Here is a 17,271-nt window from a genome sequence, read left to right as displayed (position 1 = left end):
AAGTAGCTTTCATTTTTTGATAAAGTCTAGTCAACATTTCGTGACAACAAAAACCGCCATGTGGCTTTCTTTTTACTTCTTGACTTTACATTTTTCCCAAAAATGCTTTTACTACCGGTCCTCAATGCAGCGGTCTTCTAAGCCATGATGTGGACGGGTTGCCAGAACAACAAATACATTCATAGAAAAATGCTACTGAAAATTGAAAGTGGAAATTAAAATACAATTTAAAAATAATTCTGCAAGTTACTTGAACGCTTTACAAGAAGAAAGCTTCTAAAATCATTGCAGAAACATTTTACTTTACTGGGGAATATATGAGTATCTTCCTGTGATATTACTTTACTATCTGCTTTAGAAAAAGGAAAAAGCACCATATTTCTAGGATATGCTTTCATCTATTATTTTTTTGTTCTGTTTATGTAATTTTAAAATCAGAAAATATTTCTAGCATTCCTTCTCCTTTGGGAGAGGAATCTGTATCTGCAGTATCTGCAAGTAAAACTGTTAACTCAGCATTTTAAAAGCCACAACGGAAATGTTTGGAAGAAGCCACAGAAAGTTACGGAGCCCAGTTTTCTGTTAATTCATCTTCATGTGATGCAGACTTCAAACTATAGCAGCTGAGGAAGTTTTTAGAGAAACCTAGACGTGGAGAAAGGGGTGCAATTTGACCAGAGCAGGAAAAAGAAGGAAACAAGTCAGGAGGACGAGGGAGATTGGAAACCTGCTGCCTGGGAACTGGGAACGGCAGGGACAGAGGCTTGGACGGGGTGATGGAGATCGGGAGGGACTCAGAAAAGTCAGTCTGGCTGCGATGGAGCCAAGATGCAGGATTCTGTGGTCCCGTTCCTGGCAGCGAGCATCTGGGACACTGATAATCAAATACATGTTTCGTCTTCTACCCACTGCTGCTTCTGGAAGCCCATCTATTGCTGCTGCTTGTAAGAAAAACGGTGGTCAGGTAGAGTCGGGCATGCCATAAGGAATGATTTCGGTGTTTTCAGGGTTTAAAAAGTGGCCTTAGATGTCTTCATACCAAGAAGCATCCAGATTGCACAGTCAAGCCTTGAAAAATGCAAAATTAAAGTTGCATTCTTTAAAAAAATACAGTCCTTTCCTCCAAATAAAGCACCATCTAATATATAGCATCACCAGGTATTTGTTTTTTCCCCACAGGGTCATTTGCACACCAATACTGTAAAATAAAAGTAGTAGTAGGTACACATTGCTTGCATTTTCTACAATGGAAAGGGTCTGCAGGTCATGATTCCCCTACTCTTGCAAATTTGCCCGCAGGGCAGAGTGTTGGAAGCTTTTAAATATTGCTGGCGTGCTCGCGCACAGCCGAAGCGCAGCTAACGCGAGGCTGTTCAGTGTCATATACATCAAATCTTGAAAAGTGACCCGTCTTGTGCGCTTGCCCAAAGGGACGCCTGGCCCATGGAGAAGCAGGTGAGCGATTTCTGCAGGACTACATTTCTGCGCTGGAACCGCGCCAACAACGGCTGCTGCGTGAGCCTTTCTGCTTAACGGTGGCCACTGGATGTTCCGTGTCTCTGCTTCATGCGCTTTCCGTGCTCGGCACTTTCTGTGGTTTCAGTTTACAGGACAGCCAATGCCGCCGGTGGCCTTTTTTCTGAACGGGATGCTTTTCTTGGGCTAACTGAAGCGCTTTTATTTAGCAAATCTCTCCTTTTCCAGTTCTGATTAACGGGAGGAAAATATCCTGCGAATATCTACATATATAAAGACCAGTGAGGTGACAATGGAAGGTACAAAAAAAAGGCAGTTATCTATGGCATAGTATTTTATTTTTTTTTTACTTGTATTTGAAGCAGTGAGAACATACATGCCCTTTTCTCACAGCATATAGTATTTTATGTTGTGGAAACTCTGGCATTTTCTTAACCATTTGGGTAGTTACCTAGGCGAACCACCAGATATAATGAAGCATGTCTTTATGGAGAGATAGTACTTAAGAATGAGCAGATAGTTCAGCTGTGGAATTACCAGATCGCGTTTGCTTGGAGCACCTTCAAGTGGAAGATCCTACTAGAAATCCACATGTAAGTTAAAACCTGCTGCATGGGTAAAAAAACCCCGCTATATAGCACAGATGATTGTAAAAAGTGCAGCAAACAGAAGTTTAATCGAAGGATTGTAAATCAGTAGTTCACAAAAATGGCGTGCTGGTCTATCTGCATTCATATCAGCCCGTAGTGACGTTAAACAGTTAATTACTCGTCACTCCTAAATTTCTTTTTTAACAACAGCACATTTTCAAATAAAAAATATGCTTTTATTTTTAGTCAGCCTGCCTTAAAGTGTTTTAAAAAGGTCTCTGTTCCTTCTCTTAGTTTGATTGGTTACAATCATAGGAAGCACTTTATAATGGTATATTTAAAAATATATAAAATTATTCTTGTGCTGATGCTGTGCACCAGAAAGTTGTGTATTCATAGGTAAGTTAAAGGATATAAATTTAGATATGTAAAAATTAGACATGTAGCGAAGCATTAGAAACGTATTGTTCATTTTTACAGCCACACCCTACCTGCACGTTGCTTCAAAAAAAAGGAATAATGGAAAAGAAACAAAACTTAGTCATGATGATGTTGGGTACTGGATTTCTGAATTACCTGAATTTCAAGAGTTCAAAACTTAATCTCAATATGCTCTAGGTTTTTAATGCTTCTCTCTTAAAAGTATTACGTGAAAAGGGCACCCGCCTGTAATGTCTGGGGCATCTTTTACTTCTGGTGATGTGGGGTGTCTTTATCTGGAAGGATGATACGCACGCAGAATGAGTTTTAGCATTAAAAAATTGTTTTGGAGAATGTCTGTAAGATAAACAATGAATTTGTTAACTGCTACACGGTAATTTATAGTCAAATTAAAAACTACTGTTATTTGATTGGAAGTTAATAAAAGAGAGTTAGTATTGTGTACTCAAATGATCAGAAGAAATCAGTATTGAAACTAAGAAAAAAGCTATCTATCTCTTTCTTTTCTTAGCTTTTGAAAAGGCTCTCAAAATATTCCATGGAATTAAAAAAAAATAAAAATCTTGCTATTCTGATAATTGATAGCTCTTAAAAAAATATTCTAGGAATAATAAAACTACGAGATTTGATGGGGAGAGAGAGGGCAAATATGCCATTTTCTTTTTGTTTACTGCCTGTTTATTCATGTTCATTGACGGTGTTTTGTACTCGCTGTTCTAGCGATTAGCGTAATAGCAGCGCCGTCGGGCAGCGCTTTAGGGAGAGCCCACGGCGTTCTTGCCTTGCCTCTGGAAAGGGGACTCGTCTGTACCAGTGCCCCGTGTTGAGTGGTGGAGGCTGAAATACCCGCGTGGAAGCAGACGACAGGAAGGAGGAGCAGACACCAGCGCGGCCTGTTCGGAACATCTCTCCCGCCAAGAGAAACTGAACACTGTAAAAAACCAGAGGATTGAAAGGATGATGTATCTTAATTTTTAAAGGTGAGTTAAAAGTTAAACTTTGCTGAGCACAGAGATAGATGAATATACTGTGACAGGACTTAAAGCCCGTGCTGACAGCACGTCTTTGTTGCCAGATACTACAGGTCCCCTCACTGAGCAGCTACCGCAGAGTACAGTAAATGTTAAATTTCGCATCCTGGTGTATCCCATGGTAATTTGTTCGCTTACACTGTCCTTAAGAATGTAAAACCATTCATCTGTTTTTCACAATGGAATTTTACGTGACATCTGCATGTCTAATCATAAAGACACTAATTTGGTATGAAAACAGCACACAGCCAGCTACTGCTCACGTCCTGGGGAAAAAAACTGCACCAAAACAAAAGAAGTATTTTATAGCTAGGATTTAGGTTTGTTTTTTTTTTTTTCCCCTCCTCTAAAAGCTACAGATCCTTTTCTGCCTGTAGTATTTTGCATCTGAATATGTATAAATATATTTGCATATCCGCTAATTGGAAGGATTCCAGATTATATGAGTGTTGTACACATTGCACCTACCCGTCAGTTTTACTACCAAAAAACCATCAGCTTGTAGCACGCCATAACTACCTTGTGCTGGGTTCAAGTCCTGGTAATCATTTTTACAGCATGTTCAGGTTTGCTCACCCTTGTTTCACACAGGGAAGTAACATTTTTTTTTTTCCCAAATGGCTAGAAATCTCTAGCTTTAGATATCTCTAACGTCTCTATGATTACTATCTCTAACATAAGGTAGTAACTCTGTTAGATAACACGTACATGTAATCACGCACTCTTCACCGCAAGACTCCGTTCCCTGTCACTGGATACATGTGCTTCAGCTGCTTGCTTTAGAAAAGTGTTAATAGTTAATAAATTTGACGTATACTTTTCTGCTTAGTAACGTGCTTACTTCACAGCTTGTTTAAACACATTTTTTCATTCGTTCTCTCTCTCTCGATGAATTGTTAAAGACAGTAAAAGGTATTACATTAGTGATGCCCTTTTGCCTCCAGGCTCCTGCTGCCCCGCTGCAGAAGCCAAGGGTGTCCTCTGGCACCTCATCCCCGATGAGTCCCTGGGCTTTCTTATTCTAGCAACAGCAGACGTGACACCAGGCAGCGCGCGTTGATGCTTGTGCAGGATGCTTGTCCTCAGCCCAGGAATACACCGACAGCCAGGTGCGGGGCTCTTTGAGGGATACAAGCCAGTGAGTAAGTCCATCCAGGCATTTCAATCTAAAAACTCCCCTGTGCTGGGACTGGGGACACCTAGCAGTGTCCTTGTTACCATCGTTCTGCCATTTTCCTCCATACATGAAAAAGTGTGTGGCTGGGATGTTTCTCTGTGGGGTGGAGGCACTCACCTGTATGTCCGACAGGTTCTCGGCGTCACCTGAGAAGGGTTCTCGCTTTGGTGTGCTGGGCTGCGCAGCCCCGAGGCCTCTTCGGGGCTCCGTGTTGGCGAGACGGCTGCTGGCGATTACAGGGGTAGGTTTGGGTGCCCTGAATGGATCTTTCTATTTCTATACTTGTAAGACTGCATAGGGGGGTCATGTTTATTTTAAGCCTAAAGTTTACTTTAAAGCTTTATGCTTATATATGTGCTAAATCTTACCTAAGCTGGTACCATTAAATTCAGATGTTAGAGCTGCTGATGCAAACAGATATGACAAACTTTTTAGTAATTTAATTTCACCTTCTTCTTTGGCTACTTACAATTTCAACTTACGATTTCCAGCGGTTATCAGACGCATTTTGATACAGTCTGATGACTTGGCATTCTAAAAATGGGAGTGTTCAAACCACGAACTGAGATCATATCTCTGCTTCGAACTGAGATGTCCCCCTTACCTCCTCATTTTAGATATAAAGCTAGTGGTGACAGGAAGAAATTAGTATTTTAAATGCAAAATACGTAAAATACATAAAATGCACTTACTGAAATGAGATCCAAGTTTCTATCAATGCTTTTATTTTTGCTTAAAGAAACAAAAACTACAAGCAATGAGGAAACTAACCTATATAAGGTTATAGTTCCTTCTATTTCTCCAACTGATATTTGAAAACTGTTTTTATTACAGCATAGTTGAAAACCGTATTCAGCAGTACTACTGCGAAGGTACAGAAGAGATCAGATGTAACGTTACCACATACTAAAGAGATGAATTTTTTTTTTTGCCATGTCTTAGGATAACCAAAGTCTATGTATTAAAATATACATTTTGATTTGAAAATTAGGAAACCCAGCACAATATTTTAGAAGTTAAATACAAAACAGTAGTAAATATGCAAAATAGAGTTGGTAAGCAGAGCGATGAGGCAAAAGAAGTAAGTATAATAGTTGATTCTTAAAATGTGGTTCTTCGTAATGCTTCTTGGCTTCCCCCCACCCGCTGCGTGTAATGTATTGTCGGTCCAAGCAGGCCAGCTATGCGACACCGTGGGATGGTACTGCCTTACACAGTCCAGGCTGAATTTAATTACCAAAGCATCGCAAAGGTAACGACACTGGAAGGCCTGATATCTGCATTAATACGTACTAACCATACCGTGTGTGAGGAAAATGCAGTTTAAAAAAAAAATACAGTTTCATGATATACAGTACTTCTTCAGTAAGAGAACTTGTCCAAAAGGAATATGTCCTCTTTCAGCACAGATTTCTCGACGATTTCAAACAGTAACGTGAAAGCTGAAATTACAGTAAAACTGCTAACACTGAGTGATACTTCGGTTAAATACATATGTTACACATCTGTGTGCAGATATCGGGCATTTCACCATGTTCCAGAAGAGATTTTTTTTTTTTTTTACCCTGACATATTTATTCAAAAGTTTGTTATGAACCATTGAGATTGAGTTGCTTCTACATTTGATTTATCCATGAGTATCAGCACTCCTTAAAGAACAGATCAAAACTAAAATCTCTACGTAGGACCAATAGAGCAGAATTATTCAAGTTCAATGAAATATTACAAAAAAAAGGCTTCCTCTTTAGGAAAACTCAGCTATGGTAAAAATATCTACTACAGTGCACTGCACTGTAATAAATATTCAACATAAATTAATAATTTACAAGTACCTGAGCAAGTATACAGAGCACCATAGCACAGCACAGCACCAAAGGCAGTAGCTCAGAATTCTTAAAAATAATGCTGTTTTAAACATTAAAAATTCTAAGTATTGTCATAAAAATGAACTCCAGCTGGAGTTTAAAGGTAGTGCAAACTTCTGTCTTCACTTTTTTAAAATAAAGGTGTCAGATTTTCTAGTCATTTCACATCAGCAGTGTTGCTGAACCTGGATACCTGTGGTGGATGCTTAGGAGCAGGTCTGTTGGAAAGAAAGAAAACAGCAAATTGTTATTTAAACTTTTGTTAGGTCTCGCTTGCAGTGTCGTGCTTGAGGCATGAAGATGAATGGTAAGACCTCTTAGAGTTGTCAAAGTTAACTTCAGACACGTAGCATGGGACTCTCATCCTGGGAGGACATCTGAGCAGCCTGGTCTGGTGGGAGGTGTCCCTGCCCAGGGCAGGGGGTTGGAACGAGATCATCTTTAAGGTCCCTTCCAACCCAAACCATTCTAGCATTCTATGTTACTATATAAACAGGTCTCATCAAGAAGCGTAAACGGTACCAGGTGACTCCTTTCTTTCAGTTCATGTTTTAATTGCAGCCTGGCCAGTGGGATAGGCTAGCTCAATGTTTCAGGTGTTGCTCTTTAAACTCTTCATTTCTTTGGGTGCTCATCAATTTTGCACCCGTTCAAAAATATTACTTAATGTTGCAGAGTAGCAGTTGGTTTCAAAAAGTTGTAGTAGTCAGCTTGAAATATTAGAACTTTCAGAGTATTTTACTAGAATGGAGAGCCATGAGCTTAACTAAAGTTCACTCTTGCAGTCTTTTTGCTAGAAGTATTAGGAAACTAACTTTTTTTTTTTTTTCATAGAATCAGAGGGTTGGCAGGGACCTCTGGAGATCATCTAGTCCAACCCCCTGCCAGAGCAGGGTCACCCAGAGCAGGTGGCACAGGAACGCGTCCAGGCGGGTTTGGAATGTCTCCAGAGACGGAGACTCCACCACCTCTCTGGGCAGCCTGTGCCAGGGCTCTGCCACCCTCACAGGAAAGAAGTTCCTCCTCATGTTTAGGTGGAACTTCCTATGCTCAAGTTTGTGCCCGTTACCTCTTCTCCTGTTACTGGGCACCACTGAAAAGAGCCTGGCCCCATCCTCCTGACACCCACCCTTGAAGTATTTATAAGTGTTGATAGGATCCCCCCTCAGGCATCTTTTTTCCAGACTGAAGATTGTTTTTAATTTTTCTGAGCAATGTTAAGTGCCTCACTAGTGGAATTCCTGTAACTTAAAATACTACTTTTACCTTCCTTGGAGCTCACTTTTTACTTGTAGGAAACTGAAGAACATTGGGTAAGAAAATACCATTGACTGTGCCCATTAACATTGGGCATGATTATTTCACTTCCAGATTGTTTTTTCAACATCCTCTTTTGGAAGTGTACAATTTGTGTGCTTTCTGAATGTTTTGGGTATCATGTTCAGATGATAGAAACTGATGTTCCATTGTGAAATGTGTGAATGGAAAAATGCTTTTATTGGTGGCTGATCTTAACAGTATTCAGTTCTCAGCCTAATTCTGTAGGTGGTCTGAGTAGGATTTTTTTTTTTCTCCGAGCTTTGTTTCTCTTGAAATTGGTGCTTATTAACTCCATTCTTTTGAAAGGTATTGTATTTATTGGGCAGCTTTTGTAAATATACTGTCAGATGCTCACAGCCAAACCTTCATATGTAGTATAAATTCTCATACTTGTGTGGAAGTCAGTGCAATTGTGCCCAGTGAGAATCAGTCTGATATTGCATGATTTTATATAAACCAATAAAAAATGGTTGTTGTGTAGCTCTTGGCAGTAGTTCAGCACAAGAAGGACATGGACCTGTTGGAACGGGTCTGGTGGAGGGCCACAAAGATGATCCGAGGGCTGGAGCCCCTCTGCTGTGAGGACGGGCTGAGAGAGTTGGGGGGGTTCAGCCTGGAGAAGAGAAGGCTCCAGGGAGACCTTAGAGCCCCTGCCAGTCCCTAAAGGGGGCCTACAGGAAGGATGGGGAGGGACTCTTTATCAGGCAGTGTTATGATAGGACACGGGGTAATGGCTTCAAACTGAAAGAGGGGAGATTTAGGTTGGATATCAGGAAGAAATTCTTTACTGTGAGGGTGGTGAGGCACTGGAACAGGTTGCCCAGGGAAGTTGTCAATGGCCCATCCCTGGAGGGGTTCAAGGCCAGGTTGGATGGGGCTTGGAGCAACCTGGGCTGGTGGGAGGTTGTCCCTGCCCAGGGCAGGGGGGTTGGAACTAGATGGTCTTTAAGGTCCCTTCCAACCCGAACCATTCTGTGATTCTGTGAGTAGTTACAGCAGAGCATAGTTACTCAAGACATTTTAGACCCGTCATTGAACGAAGTGCTAACAGTCAAGGCGTTTTGATTAGAACTAACCTTGCGGGAGTAACGTGAGGCAGAGCTTTCGTGTGTCCGGGCACTGCTGTGCACGCGCTGTTATAGCGCACTTTGGTCAGAGGGTCTGCTGGTAGAGGCTTCCGAGGAGGGTTTGGTTTGTGGGTTTCCTATTATAAAACATAAACGTATTAGGAAATAAAACATATTAGTCTTTGGCACTAGCATAACGTATTTAACATAGCAACAATTGAGTTAAATTGAAGATGAGTTCAAGTGTAGTTGTGACTTACTCATATTTAAATGAGTAAGCCATAACTTATTTTTAATTAACCGGGTTTTACATTTTAAAACAAAGTTTTAATCCTGTATTTTGATGATTATGTTTCTTTTCATTCTTTACTCTAGCAATATTGGATGCATCTATACTGGAGTTGATGATTAATTGGTGGTAAATGAAAAAAACGTAGATTGAATATATAAAACTGTAAAAGGAGTTATATAAAAATATGGAAATACTAGAAACCACTTTAAAATGCAAATTCAGATGACCACAGAAACAAACTGCTCAAGTCTAGTTTGAATTGGTAGCATCTGTGGAATTTTTTTAGAGATGCTGCTGTGCTTTCATTCTGTGGAATTAAATGATTCATTAATAAAGAACAGAAGTCATCTGCTGTCAGGCATGAGCTAATGTCTCTTCTGTGTGGTCCCTGAAACATTGCAAACATGGTAACGTGTCTATTTGTGGTCTTCATTATGAAGAACTGGGATAGATTAAGTGACTTGCTCAGGGCATACAAAAACTCTCCAATGTTATCCGAAAACTCACTTCAGATCCTTCTACGATTTGAACTGCACAGTCATGTTTTTTCTAAGTAATTTTATTCTTTACCATTAGTATGCAATAACTATCATTAGTAAAGTTGACGGAAAAGAAACAAGAGCTTACAAGCCTAACCTAGCTAAAAACCTCCTGAAAGACGCAATCAAACCAAGCAATCAGAGGCACGAATTGCTCCTGAATAAAGGACAAATTTTCATTATTTGCTTTGAGCATCCCTTTGTTTTCTCACTTTTCATGGCAAATGTTTGCTCTTTCAAGAAGAAAATGCAGGTTAACTACCAGAAGGCATTTTGATAAAGAAGAAAATACGGAGCTTAAGTAAACCTTGTATGTAGTCGTCTCAAATTTGCCACAAACTACATTTTAAAGCTGTGTACAATGTCCCTTTTCTTTTCCACTACTGACATAACATGTACTAGTTCTTGAGTGAATAAGAAATAGCAACATGAGAAGTTTTTTCTTATTTTAACTTATTGTTGTTGCCAATCTCTCATTCCATATAAAAATGAGTCTCAACTATCATCCAGAAGAACTTCTTCCACTATAAAACAAGATCAACACATGTTGCTATAAGAAGCTTGTCTGTGATTTCTGTCTTTAGGGAAAAAAAAAATAATTGCATGTATTCTTGAGATGATCAGAGCTGGCAAATGATTAAATAAACAGCATGCTTGTAAATACTCTATGTAGCTTTATCTCGTAGGGCTATCCTGTTGAAAGTCACGGAGTTTAATTAAACACCTGCAAGGAAGTTCTTCAAACCATGATCATTTCCTATGACACAGAACTAGAACCCTGAAACGATTAAGAGAAGAAATCTTACCATCAGGGTTACTTAACCGAAGGTTACCTTGTGCACTAAATTTCTTACACAATGAAATCTTGCTGTATGTGTTTTGAAGTGAAAAATACCAATTTGGAACAAGCTAGATAACAGCAGAAACCGATATTTTTAAATAACTGAATTATGTCTGCAGAAAACATAAATAATAATATTTAATTATTTTTCTTAAACTTTATGGCTTTTAAAAAATTATTATTTATTACATGGGAGAGTATATGGATCATCACCTCGAGTGTGACAGTATTTTAAAAAAAAAAAAGAAAAGTTGTAACAAACACAAACCCATCAGCATTATAAAGACAGCAAACAACGAATGCGTCTTTGAGCACCAAAAAGCCTTTATTCCCTTGATTGCCTTCACAGAAGTGGCCTTTTCCCTCAAGTACTTTTACATGATTAATCACATGAATTAGTCTGATCACATGAGTATTCAGCTGTGTGCTTGATCAGTCCCTAATTGTTATTGCATGATTTGTATTTACTCGTCAATTGGCAGAATGCTTGGGTACCATAATTGGGAAGAGGAACCGATCCAGGCTCAGCAGTCTGGAGAAACAAAGATCTGAAGAGCTTAAGATCTGGTAAGGATGAATGAACAAAAAGAGAGGAGATCTTTCCTTGTTTGTTTGTGTTTATTAGCTGTGTCCCATGTCCAGTCACCACCTGCAACACGTGGTAGTGGAGAAAGATTGACTTTCTGAGAAGCTCAGAGCAGCGAAGTATTGATGGGACCCTGCCCGTTGTCTTTTTCCCCCGTTTTGCAGGGGAAGCTGGCTGAAATGGCTAATCCGTATGTGCTGATCTAGAACAGCTCTTCAGCTATGGAGCGCACATCTTCTCACGGCTAAACATTAAGATAATCTTTGATGCCTAAACCAAAGGAATTCTTTAGGTCCTCTTATTCCAGAAGGAGCATCCACGTGAGGAAGTACGTCGAAACAGCAATCATACTGTAAATATAACTCTGATGGGTAGAAAAGTCCAACACCTGATTTCCTGATTTCTTTTTTCTTTTTTTTTTTTTCCCCCCAAGGCTTTTAAAAATGTCATCTTTGAGTAAATATACTTGAGGAGGAAGCAGCAAAGAAGCTTGACAGAAAGTCTAATGTGGCGAGCTGCTAAGAAAGGGTAAAAGAAAGAGGGGGAAAACAAAAGGGAGGGAATGCAGATAAAAATGAAGATGGAGAGTGTGTAATGGCAGAGATGAAAAATGGAGGGGAAGTTCATATTAAAGAGTTGTCAGCACAGGAAAATGCCCCCAGGAAAACATACACCTTAGAAGCAGAGGAAAAAATATTTGAAGAAATCAATCCCCTCCCCCAAACTGACTTCAGGATGGTCTTTTATATTCTTTATGTGCCTCAGGAGAACCCAAACGGATACCGCTTTGTATGTTAACATGTGTGGAAACCTGCTGTAGCCTTTGCTGTCCCGGCAAGTCCCTAGCACAGCTCCTAGTACCACCATGGCTGGGCTTCCCTGATTCACCTCTCTCTCCCTTCTCCCAGCCCATTTTTGTCCCCTGCAGAGCTTCAGCTCTTCAATACAAAGAGTTTCTTGATGGGTTTCTTTGTCCAGTTTTACATCAACAAGTTAGCATTTAACGCATGTAGTCTCAGTCTGTATTTGGGGAATTACTGTTTTAAATATTGTCACGATCTCCTTTTACAGCTAGAAAGAAAAACATAATTCTCATATCGAGCAGATACAAAGACATCGGGTGCATGGAGCTTTAGTTTGTTTCACCGATAGATTTTTTTTTTTTTTTTTTTAAATAAGCAACTAGAAGAAGGTTCTTGCCTGAAATGCAGTGGGTGAGAAGGGCCTTCCCCAATCTGTCTTGGTGGGGACTTAATTTGTGTTAGCCCTTTGTGCCTAAAGCCGGCCTGAGGTGCCACAGGAGAGATATTAACACGATTAACTACGGCAGAATGTGCAGAAGGTGAGCCCAGCTTAGTTTTACTAGGGGAAAAGTAAAAATACAAAGCTGTATTTCCTGTAATAAAGATGAGCTATAAAATATGTGATGTATTTTGCTAATAAGATGATGACAGTACCCGAGGCAGCAACCGAATGCTAACAGTAACAAAACCAAGTGGAAGCGATCAAATTGGAATGCATGGACTTAACCCCCAGTCACTATAAACCTGCAACGTTTCCTTGACTTCAGCAGTGCTGTGCTGATTTATATTGGCTGGGAATCTGGCCCCTAAATAAAGTATGTATGTTTGCCTTGCGAGAGCATCTGAAAGAAGAAAAAGCTCTTTATCAGTCAAAAGATTGTTAAATATTAAACTTGGCCACAGTTCATTTGCAAAGTTTTTTTGTGTGTGTGTTTGGTTTTGTTTTTTTTTAAACTATTTTACTTGCATCTGCAAGGAAATTTTATAGCAAAATAATAATCCATTCATTGCTGTCTCAATAGCCACTAGAGGCGAAAAGAGAGTCTTAGAGTCTACTCAGTATGCTGTGCCTTAGTTCTTCACTGGTCAAAGCCTAGAAGCGTCACGGAAGTAGCTGGTGCTTATATATATATATATGTACCTCTCGGAAGGGAGAGGCAGGAGGAGGCAGCTGTGGTGCCATAGAAAGAATAAACGGTTTCGGATACTCTTCTTCGGCACTATACTGCAGTACCGAGCATCTGGATGATATTATGAATGTAGCAATGATTTTTAAAGTGCTTCCTCTTGATGACCTGATGGATGCACTTCCAAGAGAGTGCTGAAGCCATACATCAAGTAGTATCTATATAAACTAGACCCAAACTATTCTCAAGTTAATTTACTTCTTCCAAGCTTTGAGGGAGCAAAATTGTTAACTTCAGAAGAAAAGATTTTCTTTCCATACAGCGTTTTGTGTGTCCCTAGGATATAAAAAGGAGCTATTTCTGATGGTCTTGAATTGAGGTTATGGACATTTTGAAAGAAGTCACTCTTGCTTATTCACTAGGTTGCCTGGAGTTGATCCCGTTTGTCCTACTTCTGTTTCATGCAGCAACTGAAAATTGAAAACAGGGATATTTTGCTTGATGGAGGATCCATCTGCCAAACTGAAAAGCTTTTTGGCAGTTTCAGATCTGTCAGTCTTTGGTAATGATAGGAGTAGAGATCTGGTATTCTGCCTTGCCCTTTATGTGGGATTTGAAGGGGAGGACACTTAGGAACATGAATTGTAGTGGCACATTGGGCTGCTTTGATGTGCCATGACAGGCTGGGGCAGATACAGATGCACCATCAGCGTGAGAAATGGTTACTTGCTCTTGGAAAGCCTTTTTTCCATCTCTCTTCTGCTAGGGGGAGACAGTGTAAGCTAATAAGTTGCTAGATAAGAAGAAATAGAAGAAATTCCTTCTTTTTTTTTTTTTTTTTAAGTAATCTTCTGATTAAGAAACAGAAAAGCACTTGCACTTAAACTCTTAACTTTGACCACTGTGAAAAATGCAGAATGTTTTAAGGGATGCAAGAAAATAAACAACGAAACCATTGGTGCTAGAGACAAAAGCAACACAAACCAACGCTACTTCAGATTTCCTACGTAATTGATTTTGGAAAGAATCAGTATTTCCCATTCCCCTGAAAAGTAAAATAAATACCTAGCAAGATGGGAGAGGGAAGAGGAGAAAGCTTAAACACTTATAAAAGCTGGTCTAACCCGAGTGATTCAGTGTTCAGACAAAATTAAAACTAGACACGCTTTTTCTGCTGTCATAATACATAAGCACACCGCCATGGCCGCTTGGCAGTGTCTCCTCCCTTTTTGTTTCTGTGTTGTTTTTACAACCACTTTTCAAAGCACCGCACTTCAGCGACTGTTTCTCATAGCCGTATCCTCCTACAAATCATTGGGAATGGCGAGTAGCTCACAGGGTTGCTGTGGGAATAGGATGCTCTGTCCTTGGACATCCCCATAGGTGCAGATGGGCACAGTCACTCGGGACACAGCTATCTGCGTACGGATTTGCAGTATGTGCCTCCAAATCAATGTGATACTCATTTAATTTAGCTTGGTGATAATGACATTCACTTCATTTTAATCTTGTACTATATCCAGAATAGCACAATGTCAACGTAACAGAAATAGCTGGGTGCCTGATTCCCTTGCTTGGACACAGTCACGCTACAAATACAACCAGAAGAGAGAAGCCAGTGACAAGAACAGGGACAATTTAATATAGACAACTGCACAGACAACTTCATCTACTCCGAATATGGCCTTGAGATGCATCTTATTACAAAAAAAAGGGTTGCCAGCTCTATTTAAATGTTGCAATGAAAGATATGTCTACATGAAATAGTGTGGGTAATTACAAGTCTGCTTTTCAGGTCTGTGTTCTGGAAAAAAAATACTCAATTCATAGACCCCTTGGCAGAAGAGAAGCACATCCAAGCTAATATACCTTTTGCTCTTTCACAAGACATCTGCAAGTTGACTTCCTAAACTATATCACTGTATTTGGCACCTTGCTAACAAACCGTACAGTTTCCCCTCCGGTTGGGCAGATGGCAAGATGAGCCTGTGTTTGCCTGTTAATATGGAGCTTGTTTATAATCTTGTGCCTTCTGAGCGGTGAAGAGAGAGTTCAGGATCCTAAATTTTAGGATCACAACCTCAGCTGGCATAAACCAATATATCTACACTGCGTTTCTAAACTTGTACAAAGAAATACTGTGAAAAAAGGCCAATATGAAAGATGAGAAAACACTTTGTTCCTCTTCATCACATGCAGATACTCACTAAATATTAAACAGAAGAGAAGCATAAAGAAAACCAATGGTTACCTGGGTGAACCTCAGCGAAGGGTTAGCTGGCAAGGGTCTTTCAGGCACAGCTTGGTGACTTGGCAGCTGGGGAAGGGGTGGGAGGACTCGCTGCGGTGTTTTTAATTGTGGCAAATCGTGTGTCTTCACAGGGTTACTGATGTCAATGATCTGATACGGCAGCGGTCGTCTTGGACCATCTCTCTGTAAGAACAACCCCAAACAAAAGTTATAAACTTCACGAGTTGAGATAAGCATTGCTACTTTAAGACCTCTGTTATTCACTTGCTTTTCTCTTCTACTCTGCTTTCGTCTACCTTCAACATCTCTGCAACCAGAGACGCAATTAACAGCTTCCAGACTCCTACTCAATCATAGAATCATAGGGTTAGAAGGGACCTCTGGAGATCATCTAGTCCAACCCCCTGCCAGAGCAGGGTCACCCAGAGCAGGTGGCACATTCAAGCACAAATCCTTCACCGCTCAGACGTAGTGTTCTGGTGTAAGCTGGCTGGCTCTGTCCTGCAGAATAAAGTATTTCTTTTCTCCACTTGACACCTCCACCTATCTAAAACTTGGAAGATGTAAATGTATTTTGAAGCCTACATCTTCTCCCATTTTACATATTATTAGTTCTACATGAAATTAAGATCATGTAATAATTGTGTTTTAATTAATGACTTAAATGAGATCCAAAATATACAACATGGTTTTTTTTTTTCCCTTTTTTTTTTTTTTAAACTATTTAGGTACTCACTTTTTGTATGTTTGTATTTTGTGGCTTCATGATGAGATTTTTACTGAGAGATGTGGTATGAACATGACTGGGCTCAGATGAACTGGAAGGTCTCGCTGGACCCACAGACCTGCAATACAAACATATACTTATTCACCACAACATTCTGCTTTATAACATTTTATTTTTAAACAGTAGCCTCTTTTCAGAATGAGATTTTGCAAGGACTTTGCGACTTTTTATAGTAAACAAGGAAAGTAAAAATTGTCTAGCGCTCCTGCAAGAATAAAAATAAATATTGATTTTTTGGAAACCAGTAGTCTGTTAAATTAGGTTCTGCAATCTGTGGAAATGCAGCTTTGTAACACCCAAGAGACTATTCTAATGAATCTCGCATTTAAACAGTAATGACCTCAAATATGAAAGTTTCAGCTCACTCGACTGAGTTTAGATAAAAGGCCACGCAGTGTAATGAAACTATTTCAAGCAAATGAAAATAAAGGCAATACTTCCTTCACTTCTGAATTTTTTATCACAAAAGAGAAGAGGTACAGGGTCAAACCAAACCCTGTATTATTTACTGACAATCAGCAAAGTCGAACTAAACCAGGAAAAACACCGCTGTTAATACTTGTAGCATATTTTTGTTAAGGCTGGCTCTTTCTGAAATATTCACATCGTCCTGTGATGAACGTCAAGATGAGAGCTGCCACGTTTACAGCTACTCTCTACTGATATCTAGTGGAGTATAACTAGGGAAGAAGATCATACCTTAGTTTCTCTATTGTTGTCTTTTTACTTGTAAACAGCCATCTCATGAAAGTCTTCCTTTTCAGATACATGATTGATCCAGCGAAGACAAGGCACAGAACGGTTATCAACACTCCTATGGTTAAACTCTTATTATCTGCAACAAAACACATTGAGTTAACTTCTGCCAGGAGCCATCGCTGTTGAAAGGTGGGCTGTGGATGGAGCAGGACATTGTTGCCTGGCCCGGGTTTCTAACTGCAATGCAGGTGAAGGTAATAAACTATGAATTAAAGACTAATAAGCTCTTATTTCTTCTAGCCTGATGCTTGAATTTTGCCTGGTTTTAAAGTTGCTTCTTTAACATCTGGGGAAAAATTGGTTAAAATATAATGTTGTA

General features: G+C 39.7%; 1 protein-coding gene across 1 annotated transcript in view; it reads right to left on the bottom strand.

The window, feature by feature from the left end:
- Positions 1-5,511: 5,511 nt before the first annotated feature.
- The window catches only part of ADAM12 (ADAM metallopeptidase domain 12), a 189,428-nt gene continuing 177,668 nt past the window's right edge, over positions 5,512-17,271 (bottom strand). The window contains exons 19-23 of the mRNA XM_063339585.1: positions 16,893-17,028; positions 16,143-16,251; positions 15,407-15,589; positions 8,977-9,104; positions 5,512-6,798 (exon numbers count right to left, since the gene is read on the bottom strand). Coding sequence (XP_063195655.1) covers positions 6,738-6,798; positions 8,977-9,104; positions 15,407-15,589; positions 16,143-16,251; positions 16,893-17,028 — 617 coding nt within the window. The 3' untranslated portion in view covers positions 5,512-6,737. The remainder of the gene's footprint in view (positions 6,799-8,976; positions 9,105-15,406; positions 15,590-16,142; positions 16,252-16,892; positions 17,029-17,271) is intronic.

Source organism: Chroicocephalus ridibundus, chromosome 6 (genome assembly GCF_963924245.1).
Source record: "Chroicocephalus ridibundus chromosome 6, bChrRid1.1, whole genome shotgun sequence".
In the NCBI taxonomy this organism is placed as follows: domain Eukaryota; kingdom Metazoa; phylum Chordata; class Aves; order Charadriiformes; family Laridae; genus Chroicocephalus; species Chroicocephalus ridibundus.
The sequence above is the reverse complement of the archived record's forward strand: the minus strand, read 5'-3'. Positions and strand labels throughout refer to the sequence as shown.